At 34.5% G+C, this 17,743-nt stretch overlaps 1 protein-coding gene across 1 annotated transcript in view; it reads left to right on the plus strand.

The window, feature by feature from the left end:
• The window catches only part of LOTGIDRAFT_103377 (hypothetical protein), a gene marked incomplete at both ends in the record, with an annotated part of 41,333 nt that overhangs the window by 17,199 nt on the left and 6,391 nt on the right, over positions 1-17,743 (plus strand). Inside the window, one exon of the mRNA XM_009045999.1 lies at positions 16,894-17,159. Within this exon, the coding sequence (XP_009044247.1) occupies positions 16,894-17,159 (266 nt within the window). The remainder of the gene's footprint in view (positions 1-16,893; positions 17,160-17,743) is intronic.

Here is a 17,743-nt window from a genome sequence, read left to right on the forward strand (position 1 = left end):
CAGTCCCTTGACCAATCAACGCCCTTCTTGCATTAGCTTTATCCAATCAGGTCTCAAGGATATGGACGCTTAGGTTTCAACCAATCAGAATATAGTTCATATCTTTGAGCCTGACAACAAGGAATAGGACCTGATTTTAGAAGGAAGAGAGATCTAGGGAGATCAGGTATAACTCTAGTTAAAGGGTCATGTAGTTTGGGAGTCCAGTTTCTCGCTCCCACTGGGCCCCTGCCCTTTTGGTCTCGGGATGATAGATGTTCCTGTATTTTACCTGTATTGATGTTCCTGTATTTTACCCGTATTGATGTTCCTGCATTTTACCCGTATTGATGTTCCTCTGTTGTACCTGTATTGATGCTTATTGTTCCTGGTGTTGTCCTTCCCGAATAAATGTTATTCAAACCTTCAAAGCCGTTACGTTATTATTATGTTTTGTAACAAGCTTCGTAGCCCCGCTCTATTTAGCTCACACAGATACCCTGAGGAGGCATTTAGTTTATGTCAATAAAATCTATTCCCATATACAAAAAACATAGACTTCAGATTTATTGATGTTTGTACTATAAGAATATAAAAGAACAACAATCGATTTGAAAGCAATGAAGCATTGAGCTTACTATAGATTTACTCATTATTCTTTAATATTACATGATGTCAAGTACAGAAAAACCGTTACGGCAATGGCGAGACACAGAAACAAGTAGATCCATTAGAACATCTTTAAATTTTAATATAGGTTTGACTAATAGCCGCAAATTGAAACTTTTGAAGACGAAACGTTACATGTTGAACAAATGGTATCAATTGGTTCTATTCTTAGTTTGTGTTTGAAAGTCTAGCGACCACGAATACACTATATATTCCTCAGTATTCCAGTCTATCCATTTGTACAGATCAACCAGAAAAGATGAAACAAAAAGGATTAGCAAAGAACCATCTCGTAGACTGGATCCAGGTGACCCCAAGTTGTTATCCTTGTAATCGATACTTCGTTCTTTCTTTCCAGTGGGGAAAACACAATACATTACATCATGGCAACATAGTGTAGCAGGGATAACCTTTTCCATCACATTAATATAAGTACATGATCTGGACTACAGAACAAACTTGAAGATAAAGAGTGGCATGTACTTCACGTTTTAGAATTGAGTTGATAAGAGTCTGACTGATAACCACATTTTTCCACAAATACAAAAAACCAACGGGGAACTAACCAGTGAGATACCGTACATCAAAGACTTGTCGATTACTTTTAGTACTACATTATCAAGTAGGAATCAATGCCATTGCCATTTATATATATGTATCAAATACCATAGAAATTAGTGAAAAAGACGATGTGTTTCTGTAATCTCTGAACTCAACTTGTTTTCAGAATGAAATTGGTTGTATTTTTTATACGCCCACACATAAATGTGGGCTTATATAGCCGTCGCCCCTATCTGCTTGTCTGTCCACAATTGTTGTATTGTTGTGGACACGATAGAGAGCTGGTTTCTTGGTGGATTTTGAAGAAACTTGGTGTGAATGTTCTTGTTCTCGAAAAATTGTTCAATTTTTAACTTGTGAAAGATCTAGAAGGCACAATTCTTGACAGATTTAGACGAAATGTGGTGAAATTGTTCATTATTTCCCAATGATGTAACCTATATAAAAAAAATCCTTAAAAGTATTTAATATGAATTATTGCCCTTGTACTAAAAATCACATTCAAGGCACAATTTTCAACTTGGTTGAATCTTCCGGACCAAATTTTAAAAGGAGAACATCGGAAATACTTAATATGGATTATTGCCCTTGTTCTTAAAAATGATGATACTGCAGCACGAGGTACAATTTGCCAGGAAAGTGTACCAATATATTTTTGAACAATTTCCAACTGTCCCTTCCGCTCAGGTACTATTTCGAGTGCAGCACCCCTGTACCAAGCACAATTACAAAATGACATAATCATCCAGAGATATCCTTCATGGTAGTTAAAGAGCATTGAGCGAAACACAAACACTAGGCTCTGTCTTTAATTTTCATCTTGCATGATCAAGTATGGCTGTTTGATTCATGTAGTGCCGATTTTATCGGATTGAGGTCTTTCAGTTGTGTGATTTGGATTTTTCAGTCCATCTATTCCTTCTGGTACCAAATACAATGTACCGAACAACCCGTCACTTGCCATGAAATAGTACTTATTTACAAATTACTGATAGTGAATATGGTACCTGTAAACAACATTTGTCCTCAAATTAAAAACACATTGTCGATTGACTTGACTCACTTAGATAACTAGTGATGGAAGAATTGCTTTTAACTACCACACAAAACCATTAACTAAATCACAAAATCATTTGACTGCTAGACTTCAAATAAATCTATTTGAACAAATTTGGCTAAGATAGAGTGAGATAGGACTGACTATAGACAGCCAGGACAGACCAAGTCGTATTTCAAACAGTTTATGGGATAAAAAAACATTTTAAACACATTATGTTTCCCAACCAAGAGATTGTTGACTGGATTCTGTATTTTAACTCACATAATGAATTATTATTAAGGAATTTAAAGCTATGTAAAAGGTGTTCTTTATAAATGCAAGTGCATCTGGGAGACTTTCAGCTCGATATAAAATTGCAATATTTCCACAGAGATTGAAATCCTAGCCTTAAATCCAAGGCTTAAATTTTAAGAATGGACTGCTATAGATCTTTTTTTTTTTTTTGTTTCCTATTGATAAAGAACAAAGTCTGTAGTTTAAATTACGGACTAGATTACAATTACGAATTGAGGGATGGCGAAACCCAAAGAAGAGCTATGTGACAGTCTCTTGTGGTTTCACAATGCCCCTATTTGGGCATTGTTATTAAAAATCTGTCCCCACATAACACGCTTTGATTGCCAATAGAAAAAACTTACCACAAAATTACTGACACAGAAGCGGATTAACCTATATTCAAACTAGGCAACTGCCTTTCGGCCCATGGAAAATTTGACCCATGACTAATTTGTAACAGTAAAAATAAAACAGATAATAAATTTCCGCAGGCCCATCTAAAATTGTCCTACTAGGAGCGTGATGTGTGAGAATCGACTCAATTGTTTGAGCATAATGGAGATGAATACCGATATCGTGCATACGATTGATGCTGATGAGCTGACTGATCAGTTCCTGAAAAAAGAAGATCGCAAACTTCCTGCCATAAAATTGTAATCACACCATGCCCCCTCCCTAAAATGAGAAATTAGGCCCTCGACCGTTCGTTTGCTTACGGCTCAACAAGTCCAAAATCCGCCACTTTACTGACAGTTGAAATGCACACAAGAATGAATGTAGCGTGATGTTTGAAACGATGTCACTCTCTTGTCATCCAATTTACAGTCGGAATCAAAACTAAACCGCAAAAGCAAAATGATATACGACAAACTTATATCGGCCCTATAATAGACACGGGAGAAAAAACGAAATGGAATCTTTGAAGTGTATAATTGAGTCGGTCTAACAGCCATAGTTCAAACATTTTGATGCTGACACGAAAATTGCTATATAAAATAAACTCAAAGGAAATTAAAATGAGAAGTTTTTAAGAGAGAAAGAAGTCTAGCGATTGAAATATTGCGTGTACAACGAATGTTATGGTTACGTTTCATATTTTTATAATATAAGGTCATTAAAGAATCAGAAATTTCACGACATTTTATATCTAAGATTTCCGATTGATAAATCCAAACAATATCAAAAATGTCTCGAATATATCAATTAGGCCAAGTTCAGAATAGAAAACAATAAATATCAGAAAATGGCATGGATAATTTTGTAAGACAAATGAAATATTTGTTTGAAACTAGTGGGCGATTCCGATAGTTCATATAGTTATGTCTGCAATTATAAGACCCAATTATTTTTTCCGTCACATTATTGGACAAGACAATGGGTCGAAGGCAAGATTCTGTAAAAACTGACGACCATAGACAAAATGGGTTAAATGCCATTAATAATTAATTGATTATTTGCACGATGAGGTAATTGTATCATAATTGAAATATTTTCATTGATATTTTCACCTTCAGCATTTTGATAGAAAAGAATTTATTAATTAACTGTTACAATAATTGTAATGAGTTTGAAAATGAAATGTTATGTATTCGGACGATGGAGTAAAATTTAATGAAAATTTCTGGGAAATCATCCTTATAATATTGATGATTTATTAGTAACGGTTTCATTGACTCCTACTACAGGATTTTACATACGGATGTAAACACGACATATTCGGTCTTGAGTGATGAAACATATTCAACATTGTCATCCAAACAATACACGAATTTAAAACAAATGGTATGTTAGTCCTTAAGGCTCCCCGCACATGGAGAGAATTAGGAGTGCGCCACTACTTCCCGTACACGGATTTTAAAGAGGTTTTCTAAATGTGTTATTGGGGACACTGATAGCATCAATTTGCACCATTCTAATGGCGTCACCCCCGCAAAATTTTCTTGTATCACATAAGACCTTTGAGGGGGTGACGTCATATTACACTTAGTTTTAGTAGAATTGCTAGAACCATGTCGTATTGATAGCATCAATTTAGAATGGTGCAAATTGATGCTATCATTGTCCCCGATACACATACACAAACCTCTTCACAATCCCTTTCAGTTCACCTGTATCATTGACAAATGTAAGATAGGGCATATATATTACTTTTCGTATATTTAGATTAGATACTGTGGTTCTCTAGTCCTTTCACACCATCTGGTTGTGCTCGTTGATTTCCAATTTCCATTTCCAATTTGGCAACCAAATTCTACATTAGGAAAGTAGTCCATAGTATAATTATTAAAACCAAATAGTATTTTGTACAAAGTTCCTTACACGTACTATTTGGCATAACATCATCAATATTGACAGATCATGTAATATACAGAAACGGGATCTGACGTTACACAAAAGTCTCATGATTTATAAAATACTTATTGTATATTAAATGTTAATTCATAAAATTATGTCGAAACCTGAATTTCAAACTGAGATTACTAAGAACACGTACATTCATTTGCCTGTAGGCGTTCTGATTGATGTTAAATAGGGAATGTCGCACATATTCTTGAAGGTCGAAATTTCCTCTCACATCACAGTTTTCAACTTTGAATTAGTGACATTTCAAAATTTATAACTTCGGGTCATGTCATATAGGCAATCGGTCACGAAGCCTTTTGTATTAACTGCGAGCAGTTTTTTTTAGTTCTGGTGATTGATTCACGTAAGAGGTGACACTAGTACAACCCCCTCCCCCAACTGTACCTCCATTCGCGCCGCAACTGCGTAAGATTTGGATTGTTCCAAACCATTTGAATATTTGGTATAAGCATTTGAGATAAAACATTGTGTCAATTACTTGTGCGCAGAAAGATCATATGTTAAATGTTAAGTGCTAACTGACATTCTCCAATTATAAATTTGGCAAATGTGAACGACCGTTGATGACCGACTTCTGTTAAATCAGAAGCCAAAAAAAAGTCAGCAAGTCGCAGACTCATCAAGCTTAACGCAAATCTGAACTTCTCCATGTTCTTTGTCATTCGACCACAATCAAAGAAATCCCCACTGCAGACGGTTGTGGCATTATTCATCCATTTGTAACGAAAACGGATTTATCACCCAGATTTTATTAGACACTGTGAGAACGGGAAGATATATGTGTGACAGATTAATGCTTCTGTCTACATCATTTAATGCATGATAGTGTGGCGTTTCTGTTGGTATTAAAAATGAATCTATCACAAATTCTTTCTTTCTAATAAACTTCGTTCTAGCAATGAAATTGAAATTAGTACGATTGTCAATGAGAAATGAAAGCTCATTGAAAAGAATAACCTTGACAGATATACGACGTTGAATATTCCCTTGTCGAAGGATTTTTTTTTTATGGCGAATCAATGTGGATGACTATTGCTTGTATTCCAGGAACACATAGTACGTAGTCTTATGTACTCTGTAAAGGTGATGGATACTAGTATGCCATTACTGTATTGGTGATAATTTTGTGCTGCTACAAGTTGTGCTCAGGTAGAAAAATAATCTAGAAAAGAGAAATGAAATGATCTGCAAAATTCATTTAAAATCAAGTCAGTCTTTATCAAAAGTTTCGCTTGATGCTTAGATTGATTTTTCACTTTTACAGTACAATGCTGTTATAAGATTATTAGCTCATCTCATTCTGTCGACGCGTGTTTCAGATAAACAATATTCACCAGGCCAGCTTTATTGGAAATATGAGTTGCCTTTAAAAATTGGACTCAAAGCGTATGAGCAAAGAAAGGGAGCTCCAGGAACATGTAATGAATACTATATTAGGCTAATATATTAGAATGATTATTGATTGCTATTTGTATAAGATGACAATAGTCTGTAATGATATATCATGATGCAACAGTCACAGGAAAAAGTTACGTTGGTGATCGATATGTTGTGAGTCAGAGTTCCTGATTCATCCTACAGGAATCAAAATACCAAATGTTAAAGAAAGGTTAGCTGACAAACAATTGGCTGTCTTTTTTAAATGCACCATATTCCAAATGAAATGAAGGTAATTGAGTTACATGTTTAAACTTCTCTGCTCTTCTAATTGGGCTCATTAAGACTGATATACGCATGTCAAAAGAGAAGAGCTGCTCCAATATGTTGACTTTTTTCTATTGGTGTTTTTCCGAACTTGAAGAATTCGTTATTCATAGAATCTCTATTTTCTATCACTCTCTAGTCTAGAAGATTAGAATATTTATGCAAAATGCTGACACATGGAAATATTGATACAAAATGTTGAAAGGTTGTTTAATACGATAATGGCTGAGTTGTTTACGATCGTTTCGCGCGAATTCATTCTAAAACAGACCCCAGTGTAGGTGTTATTTGTCGAAAAGTTACCTTTTAGTTTTCAGTCATTTCAATCACCCTAATTTCGCTTAATTTCGCAAATAATATACGTAGTCTTTGACCGATGCTCGTTGCTGTAGGCTTTGCTACTATGTGGACTGTAAATGGTCAATTCACAAAAGAGTCATTTAGATCCTGCACCTTACTCAAAAGAGTTCAATCAGCTGTAGTAATAATGTTATAGTAAGTCAGGAAATGAACAGCTTGACAGGACAAATATTACGTGAACGAATCACGTTTGTTACAACATATCTACCATACATGACAAATTCTGTCATTATCCCCTTACTGTCCAATTGATACGGCTAGACTCAATGGGCTAGACGTGGTCTTCATTACCTACCGTCCGTTATTCAATCATCTTGGCTATTTTTAAAGCTGTAATTAGCCCTTCCAGTAACATCAAACGTTTAGTTTAGTCTTATGACTTACTGTTTCTTGGACGAATTTGAATTGGTTTTATTTAGTTAATTTGGTTGAACGTGTGAACTTTCAATAGTCGATACCTTGCACTTTTAGACAGAAAGAAGCTATTGTCGAATATCGGTCTACCCCTGAAAGAACTGTCCGTGGAATAGTATATGGTTCTTTTATTATGTATTATCATTGAGTCGATTGTCATTGTTTAGCTCTAGCTAGTTTCTGAAATTTGACCCAAGTGACCAAAATCCCTGATGCTCCTGGCAATTATCCTATTAATCTACTTATGCCAGCGATGTTTTGTTGCCCCACCCTTTCTCATGTCGATGAAAATATCTTTTTAAAATGGCTGAGATTAGAGAAAACAAACAACGTAAAGATTCTTAAAATCATTTTTTTTTTCATTCTGTCAATTTTTATTTGATTAACTTTGTTTTTTAATGTATTTTGTGATTTAATTTTTTTGTTTTTAAAATGACTTCATTATTTTTACACGAAGAAAATAGATTTTTTAAATTTAAGGAGGAAGTTTAACTCTATATGACCAAGAACATTAATTGGATTTGTTTTATCCTTGGCAAAGTCAAGAAAATCGAATTGAAATTCGTGCTGAATTTAATCTAGAAATTTAATAGTTTGATAAGAATTCTGATCAAAGTAATACTCAAGACGAGACGTCAGATCTGACATTACAGCCATAGTAGAATAATATTCTAATTATCAATGAAATGATCGCAGAATAAATTCTAATGGATGATATATTCTATCATAGATATCAGATAAGGTCAGGCCCAATTGCATAAAGATTTAGTTGTCAGTTTCTTTTTTAGACATTATTGATGTAGAATGCAAATGCGCAAGGATAACCGATTCTCAGAAATGCCTTCGCTTGAAGTTTAAATCAGAAAAAGCCCACACAGCACAAACCTACCGACCGGAAGTACAAACAACATTTCACGCTTCCGGCTTTGGCAAATTGGTTAGTTTGGATTCAACACCCACCCACTGATGTATAAACCTGCCACTTATTATACTCCGTCATCCCAGATCTTGTATATCTCTTTAACATGACTGTGCATGGTAATTAGGTCTATTAGATTCAAGATGTTTCGATCCAACCAATCGAACAGAGACAGTGTCTAAACAGATTATGAATTTACAGAATAGGGTTTAAAGACTAATGAATGTCAAGTTCACGACGTACAGTAAATTTACTGAAGTAGAAATAACAAATTAATGTCAATTTTGGAATTAAAGGATATAATAATCGAATCAATCCATCAGGGTGTATTCGATTGACAGCGTGGCTACTGTGAATAACATCTTGTAGCTATTCTAAGATAAATGTGTACATGGAAGGACGAACACAGATAGTGATTAATGACAATAAAATGGACCGAAACAGTTTCTAAATTGATAACAAATCATTTCAAAACATTATGTTGTCTTCACATTAATATATTAGTTCTGTTTGCTCCTTCCGTATCATTATAACCTATCTATTGATAGCATCATAGTGGACACTATTTGCTGCTTCTGCAGGTCGTAGGACCCTATGCGGGAAAACGCTCGGTCGTTCGAGAAGGGAAATTTATTGAGTGCTACAGTCAGTGTACATTAAAGATTCATCGACGTTTTAAAATCAAAAGAATCGCACGTCCTAATTAGCTCAATCTCGGTAAAAAAAAAACCGGAAATTCATCACGTAGAGGAATTCTGTGGCTTTGGCATAATATTACATTCATGAACGTTGCAATTAACATAGCATAATATGCTATGACTGAATATGGACATGGAAAAGAAAGATATCGGCTAGTTTCGGACTAGGTCACATAGTTTCAATCATATTCATGTCACAAACACTGGATAATGACGATGTAGAATACCGGTGACAGAAACATTGTGATTGTAATACAAGATGTTAACCAGACCAGCAATCTTATAAATAACAAGAAACTTTGATTGATTCCAAACTTAGCCAAAGAACATTACGAGAAAAATAACTAAATCAAATAAGAATGTAAATCGGATATAAAATTCTATTCGATTTTTCTTGACATGACCGAGTAAATTATAAATTGAATTATAGCTTGACTCGTATTTCGTATTTAATAGTCAGAACAGTGATTTGTATGTTGTCACAATCGTCCTTGTCATGATGTACGGGTAAAAGTTTGTTCCAAACATAAGCGTATAACACTTATAAAAACAGGGGTGACGTCGGTATGTGGGTATGTGGAGAAGGGCTTTTAGATATTCTTTGTTACAAAATGTGTGACGTGGTTGGTTGGATGTTTTTGAACCATCTGTCACACTTGTGGCAAAACATGTGTGATATTGTTGGTGATTGTGTTATTTCAAACATTAAATGCACACTGGTGATAAAAACAGGTATGACGTGGGTGCTGGGATTTTTTTGTGGGTGCTTAGACGATGGTTTTGAAACGGGTGACGTGGGTGATGATGTTTTTTAAGGACAAAAACAAACAGCGTCACGTTCGTGACAATCGTTTCTGAATAAGTTGGAAAGCCAACAGAATCTAAGGGATGTCTATAAGAGTATTTCAGAATAATATAGAAAGCCAGTATAATTTATGAGGCGTCCAAGGCATCCAACTGCTATTCGGAATAAGTTAGGAAGCCAACATAATCTAAGGGGCGTCTTAGAGAATTGCGGTTGGAATTAGATAGAAAGTCAACATAATCTAAGAGATGTCCAAGAGCATTGCGATTAGGAATTAGATGGGAAGCCAACAGAATCTATGAGCGTCCAAGAACATTGCGATTAGGAATTAGATGGGAAGCCAACAGAATCTATGGGACGGCCAAGAACATTGCGATCAAAAGCATGAAAGATACTAACTAAACACTGATGGACGAGTCTCCAGACTGTTGATTACGTGACCTGCCATCTCGTTGAGTTTTTAAACAACTAGAAGAAGCTAACCGTGTATAACCTGTATTTCAAGTCAATAAAAATCATTGATTTTTGTCTACTAATTGTTTCAAGAGAATATAATATGGTATTTGTAACAAGTTTTGAACTGTATTGGTAAAACAGTCTAGTCTATGGGTTATCAATAATATCCTCACTTTAAGCTCCCAATAGTTACGCATATGGCTTGAAACACTGTGGGTAATGTTTTAAAAATGTTATTTTAACAGAAGCGTCCTTGCCATTGGGTCTATAATCAATTACAATTGGTCTGTAAAATAACAGAAAATAATTGGCAGATACATCAGAGACATGCCCAACGCAAAGTTCTTGAAATCAGTTATTTCATTCATGTCTCTATAAAGGCAACAACTTATAGTCCTTGTTGAGTAATTTTTATAGTATATGGTTTCACTGGAACCTCTAAGACATTTGCAATAAAGCTCTGTTAGATACAATGATATAAAGTTTATTGCATGGTGCAGAATTAAGTTGTATTTAGTTTCTTGCGTGTATCGTACAAATAAATGAAATTTTATGTATATCAGTTTTTTGAATCTGTTTTTCTATAAGTTGCAAGAATCATTCGTTCTTTGAGTACATTTGTCATAATGGTATCGGCATTTCATTTCATTGTAAATAAGAATTCTAGCCTGATAAATTGCTGATGATGTTAAGTCGACCTGTTTTTGTTGCGACATCAGGAGAATTCTTATTTCATAGTCCATTAACTCTTAACAATTATGCCGTGTTCGGGGAGTTTAATCAACTATACTTGACTCCAGCCAACAAAATTCTAATTATTTAGACAGCTATTCTGCTGTTGAAGTAGTTTGCAGATAAAGAGTTTGATAAAAACTCATCTAAGGGTTATTTCGAGCTTAGAAATAAAATGAAAGAAGTGTATTAAATTCATCGAATCAAAGCAAGATTTCGCTTCAGAAAAAAAAAACAATCATAAATTTGAATTTTACCGGCAACGTACAAAGCAACAACAAAACGGAAAATGATTACGTACTTTTAGGTCACATTTTTTTGTCAAATGCAATGGCGAACATTTCAAGTGACGTATTCGATAAAAAAAAAATGATTGGTTTTCTACTACTTGACGTTGGTCTTCGTTAATTTTCTTAAATTACTTAAACAGGATTATTTGTTGTAATTTGAACGATCAACTACTGTATATTATTCCTGGTATTATAATTCAAGTATGATCTGTTATGTTTATTGTGTGAATTTATTCATAGCATCAAAGTGCACCAAAAAAACAAAAATGCCAAGTTCATTCCTCAAAGAGTTTTTGACACTGTTTATTCATACGACTATAATTGAACCGTTTGTGTTTTATGGTAGGTTGATTATCATGGTATAATTTCACACAAAAACACCTCTATAAAAACTCGTTATTGTTGGCTGGTGTAAACTGACGTGCGAAAAAAACATCTCTCAGTCGATGATAAATAAACCTTATTGCTAGGTTCCCATTGTCTTTCGCGATTGGCCATTCGTAACTGATCGCTGGATTTGATCCTTTGAAAAAGATTTATAAAAGGATTGCTACGACTGACCTCAAGATCTGATATGAACATCGGACCACAATTTCAATATTAACGCTAATCGTGATTGGAACCAAGAATTAAGTACATAAGAATGGGACATATACTCAGATATACTTTGTATTTGTACAGGAAGTTTGAAATTTTAAATTGATCTGTATCTTATTAATTGAAACTGGATGCTTGGTTGATGTTAAAACTACAATGTCCAAGAACTTTAAGAATAAGAACTTGATCATGGATGAGGGGCAGCCTACAATGACGTTTCCTAGATTTTTCCGCAGTTAAGTCTGACACTGCTTCTAACTAAACTATATTAACAAACGTTCTTCACCAACCGTGCGAGAAATTTGAGATCGTTTATTCATGAGATGAGCATCAATTTGAGTGTAAAAATACTGTAAAAGATTATTTAACACGTTCTTTAGTTTAAAAGCCAGAATGAAATCTCGAGGGTTTTATCAATACAATTTGACAGATATCAAATCTAGCCTCTAGAGAATAGAATCTGTTGCTATACAACCAACTTCAATAACACGTTTATAAATCATAGGCGACGTTAAGACGTTACAAAGTTTTAACATTCCCTAAAAAACACAGAGTAGGCTAATTGAATTCATTTTGGTGCTTCTTGGGTTTGATAAATAATAAATATCGACTATCAAGGTTTACGTTGATGAAGAAGTAATTTAAACATAATCTTTAGGAAATACGTTTTGTGTTTTCCAACGTATACGAATACGATTATTGAACTTTTTACACCAAGTTTACGTTTTCCACCTCCTACGATGTTCTTAAATTTGTGATTTTAAATGACTACATGTATAACGTTAAGATTTTACGAGGGATTCTGAAGGTTTGGGGCCTGGGTACCTTTCCCCGTTGATCTCCTTGATGAGGATATAAAATCGTAGAGGGATTATTGTCAAGGGGGTCGGTTAAAGGGCCAACTGGTGTAACCTGGAAGGAACCCAGATGTAACCGTGGGTCAGTACGTTCCCTCGTTCATTTTTAGATTAGCACTCAATTTGTAGATTAAAAGGTCTGGAATAAATAAATGTGGCGGTAAAAAATCATCCAAGTGGTATAATAATTGAGTTGTGTCGTGGGACCATTATTACTTATTGTAACAATAGTAAAAACTAAAAGACACTAGAAGTAGACACTAAATCACCTAATATGTGTTAATGTTTCTACCATGCGTTAACAAATTCCATTTTTCTCTTAATAATTGATAGAGGAACTGTGATCAACCACCATTTAGCCTCGACACTGATTTCGATATTCACTTAAAACTCGGTTAATTTACTTGCCGGAACATTCTGGATATTTTTCCACTTGATAGGAATTGAAATTCCGATAGCGATGCATTCTAGGAAATGCCAAGTCTGATTTCAGATATTAATAGCTAACTGAACAACACGGGGGGAATTTAGGTACAAATCTTGTCATTCTCATTCACAACTGACGAGTTTGCACTTAAAGTTCGTTTTAATATCAGCTGGCAAATACTGTTTCACCATGTCATAGTCCAAATGTTGGCAAACTTAGTCAAATACCTATTCTTGGAGTATTCAAGATATAATAACATTCACACAACCAGTTGTCCACGGGAGAGAATGGTCAATGGGTGCTGTCCAGTTCTACTAGTTCTACAACCTGAAACCAGCAAGATACCATCACTGACTTGGCACCAAAATGAAAAACGAACGTTATATTAAACTTTAAAAGTTGGCACTACGTCTGCATACAACCTCTGATGTCAATTATTGCTAAAATAACGGTTGGACTGCTGAGAACTGAACCTTATTGAGAGAAAAATGTTCCAAGTACAAGGGACACCAACCAACCCGCAGTACAATGGATGTCCAACCACGACCTCACTAACAAAAGACAGTTTAATTTAAAGCAATTTTGGACATTCCGTCGAAGGGTAAAAATGAGCCCGCCTTCGACAGAATCGAATTCAATAATAATCAACTACTGAGACATTAATACCATGTGATGTGGTCTCTGCGATCGATCTTCAGATGTAGAATGGTACATGGTATTTCCAATGTTCAAGGTTTATGTGCCTCATTGCATAAGATAAACTTTATTTAAGATATTTTCAAATCATTCGGTTTATGCCAAGCCAAAATGATGCCAATAAATATTGCTTACTCAGATTGATTGAATACTTCAAGTACAGATGTTAAGAAATCAATCAGTCCAGTAAGCAATACATAATAACAACATACATAACCATATTCCCATATCGAGTTTTATTAGATGTTATTAGTGGGTTTTGTGATCATCAAGGGAACTTCGTGTATTGTTAATTACCTAGTCTATAGTGTGCCTACTATATATATAATTGATAAATAATCTTAATTAAGACCAATAGATCCTCAATACAATCTTTTATCACTGGATAATCTAGATTAACCTAGTTATTTCATAAAGGTATCTATAGACTGAGATTAAAATAAAAATAAATAATGTCAAGATAATGTCACAATTTAATGAGAGATAAAACTGGGTATCACAATAAAGTTACATCTACGAAACAAATGGCATCTTCAATCCCTGATTTAGTTCCTTTTCTGAGGGTTCTCTGTTGTTATATGGGAGCCTTATTTCTAAATTAACCATTTTCATTTTGACACTCTTAATAACTACCGAACTATTAAATTATATATGACACTATGTTATATATATAAAACCCTGTTTCAGCCGTTAATTTGGTCGCAGTAGGTCACAAAATTTACGACTGGACCCGTCATCTTGATTTAAACAATAGTGTGATCGCAATGGAACTTCCTATATATTGCATGGTGTAACTATAATAAATGATATTACGTTATTCTGATGGCTTTCTAAAAACTATTCAGGCTATACATGATGATTGATTGTTCTTGTAACAGTCCCACGAGTGTGTCGATCTCATATTTGCATGCTTTTAGTAAATAAATGTATATAGATATTCAATTGTTCTCGGTAGATATGGAACGGGATAATCAATATTGTAAACCGTTACATGTATTTGTATAGTAATGGGAATGGTAGACTGAAAAAGTACACTGAGGTAGTCATAGAACAACATTAAAACATGGCATGCATTTATTGTTCCATGTCTCATTCTATATTCAAATTATCTGAAATAAACCTAAGCTAATGGAAGAAAGTTGGCGGTGGCCCTTCCAAATTCACTGCTGCACGACCTTTCGTTGATGCAAGAGGGAAAGTGATTGCTCTTTCCGACTGGGGACCGATATTTAAGGTTAAACGCTTAGAAACACCGAATAGTCTTAATCTCTGTAAAAGTCATGTAAATGTATGATTATTGTATTAGTTTAGGATGTAGGACAAGCCTTTGAAAAGAAGGCATTATTTTATGTACAGCAATATGTTACGATTATGCAAATACAAGACAGATGATTCATATATAGAGAAGTCAACTGCTTATTCTAAGGCGACATGTTTTCTCATTTTTGACTTGATGACAGCAATTTATATTGTTGAAACGTTGTTCAGCATACTAAATAGATACACTGTGTTCGTTATATAATACCGACACTTTCTTTGTGTGCGTTTCGATCCATTCTTTAGCTTAGATTAATGATGAAGTCTGGGTAAAATCTAAAATTGGCTTAATCTCTTAAATCATTCTCTAGCTTCATTCTATAAGTTATATACATGTATTTTTTATATACGTACATCTTAGAATAGAAGATAATATAAACGGGAAGCATAAGCATAGACACAACTCCACCTGCTAAACCTATGCATTTGTTCGTACTTGTAGTTTCGCATTTGGTTCATTACATGAATCCGTTACAAAATGGAAAACTATTGTACAGAAGAAAAATGTCTTCCGTTTTTTAATGCCATATCTACTCCTTAATGATGTTTAAGACTTAAAGCAATAATGATTCGTTTATTATTATAATTTTGAATTTTCTAACCTCCCATCTTCCCCGGCCTTATCCCTCCCCGTATCTTCACATCCTTGAGCCAGTATTGAATATGTATTTACTAAACGAAATAACTAAAAACATAATATATTCAGTATTGAAATAGTGAATAAGATTAAAACGGTACGAACTTGTGAAAATTGATTATTTAAGTCTGATTAAAAATCAGTTGAATTCTCGTATTTCAGCTTGAATATCATTTAAATAACGAGAATTGAATATTAGATAAAAACTATATATCATTCCCCTAGAGGATCGACCAGCAGACTTCAAACAACTGCGGGAGAATATCTCCCAAAATGAACGCGGTTGGAATATTTACTAATCATTTAAGCAACGTTTTGAAATTAATTCTTCAAGCATGAGCTAGTTGTGATAACGATCATTATTTAGGAACCTGATTGAACAAACTTGTTACATATATCATATCAATACTACTCTGGTTGAAATTTATAATCGTTAAAACCCGACGCTTCAACTGAAGAGGTTATTTGGTGGAAGTGACCATACTTCCAGACCTTAATCGAACCTTTCTCCTCGATCTGTGTTTTCGTAATTGCAATTATTTATTTTTTTAACAACCACTTCCGTCTAACTAAAAATCAGATGGTTTGATGGTACCTTGAAATAAATGAAATGAATGGAATTTTACGTCCTACTTTTCTGCACCATGTGGGCTAATGAAGACGGGCAGCGACATGCAGGGTGCAATGAGGGAAATTATGCCAGGACGGCTGCACTAGCCTGCTCTTTTTCGATTTCCAACTGTCGAGGGATTTTTAACGTGCACAGCCTGTAGCACATTGGACCTCGGTTTATTGTCCCATCCGAACGACCAGAAGCTTTTTCCATGTCAGCCCCTCTTACATGCATCACTGACATGGGGAAACCGGGTTGAAAAATCCGAAGGTATTATATGGTACCTTGAAATGTTATGTCTTCTAGTAAATGTACTTGCACATGATATAATTTGACAATAGAATAATTGAATGCAATTTAAACGTGCCCTTTTCTTTACCTATTTTTATCAAGTGTTCCAGAAGGGCGCTTATAATTACACAATGTGATCTCTATAACCAATTTTTGCATTGTTCTTTTCAGGGGAACTTCATGTGCCATTAGAAGTTTGTGGTGCTGTAGTGAAAAGAGAGTTAGATTTCTGGCAGATTAACCAATTTCAGATAAAAGCGTGTTGTTGGCGACATTACAGATCTTATATAGACAATCAGCGAATATTGGAGTCCTTCAATAACAGTTTATTAAAGGAGAATGTTATCGTTAATCTCACTGGATTAGACGGCTGGCAGAAATGGCGGACGAAGATCTGGTTAATTTTAGAACATCCTCGAACATCAACAGCTGCCATGGTTTGTATATTTACTATACAGTATATATAGAAAGGATTAATATCTATCCACTCTCGAAATCACTTACAGTAGCATAAAAAAGTAATTAGCATTCGATCACTTTGTATCGATTAAAATCTGGAATGATCAAATTGATACTATCAGTGTCCCTAGTATACATAAAATTTTCAGACAAATCTCTTGTCAATTCCTTTTGGTGGACGCAAAAATTCAATGAGGCAAGACAGTATAGTGCCTTTTAGCAACTTTAAAAAGTTTTTTGATAATAATCTTCTGATCATAAATCACTGTTGCAAGCCATTATAAAAAGCTTTCTTTTAGACATCTTGTCTAAGTTTTGTTCTGAAACACGTAATGAGACGAGGTCAAGAAATTCTAACACCGGAAGTCTAATGGACTGTTGGAGTCTAACAGCTGCTAACGTGACAATTTGTAGATCCTTTACTTTAGCGACTGTCTTCAATTAAACTCATTAAGAAAGGTGACAAGGTATCCAACTGTATGATTCAGAGGAGAGTTAAACTATATATATTACTTACTAATTTCTTTATAAATTAACATTCTCATGAGATATAACCTTTTCA

Source organism: Lottia gigantea, assembly GCF_000327385.1.
Source record: "Lottia gigantea unplaced genomic scaffold LOTGIsca_1, whole genome shotgun sequence".
NCBI lineage: Eukaryota > Metazoa > Mollusca > Gastropoda > Lottiidae > Lottia > Lottia gigantea.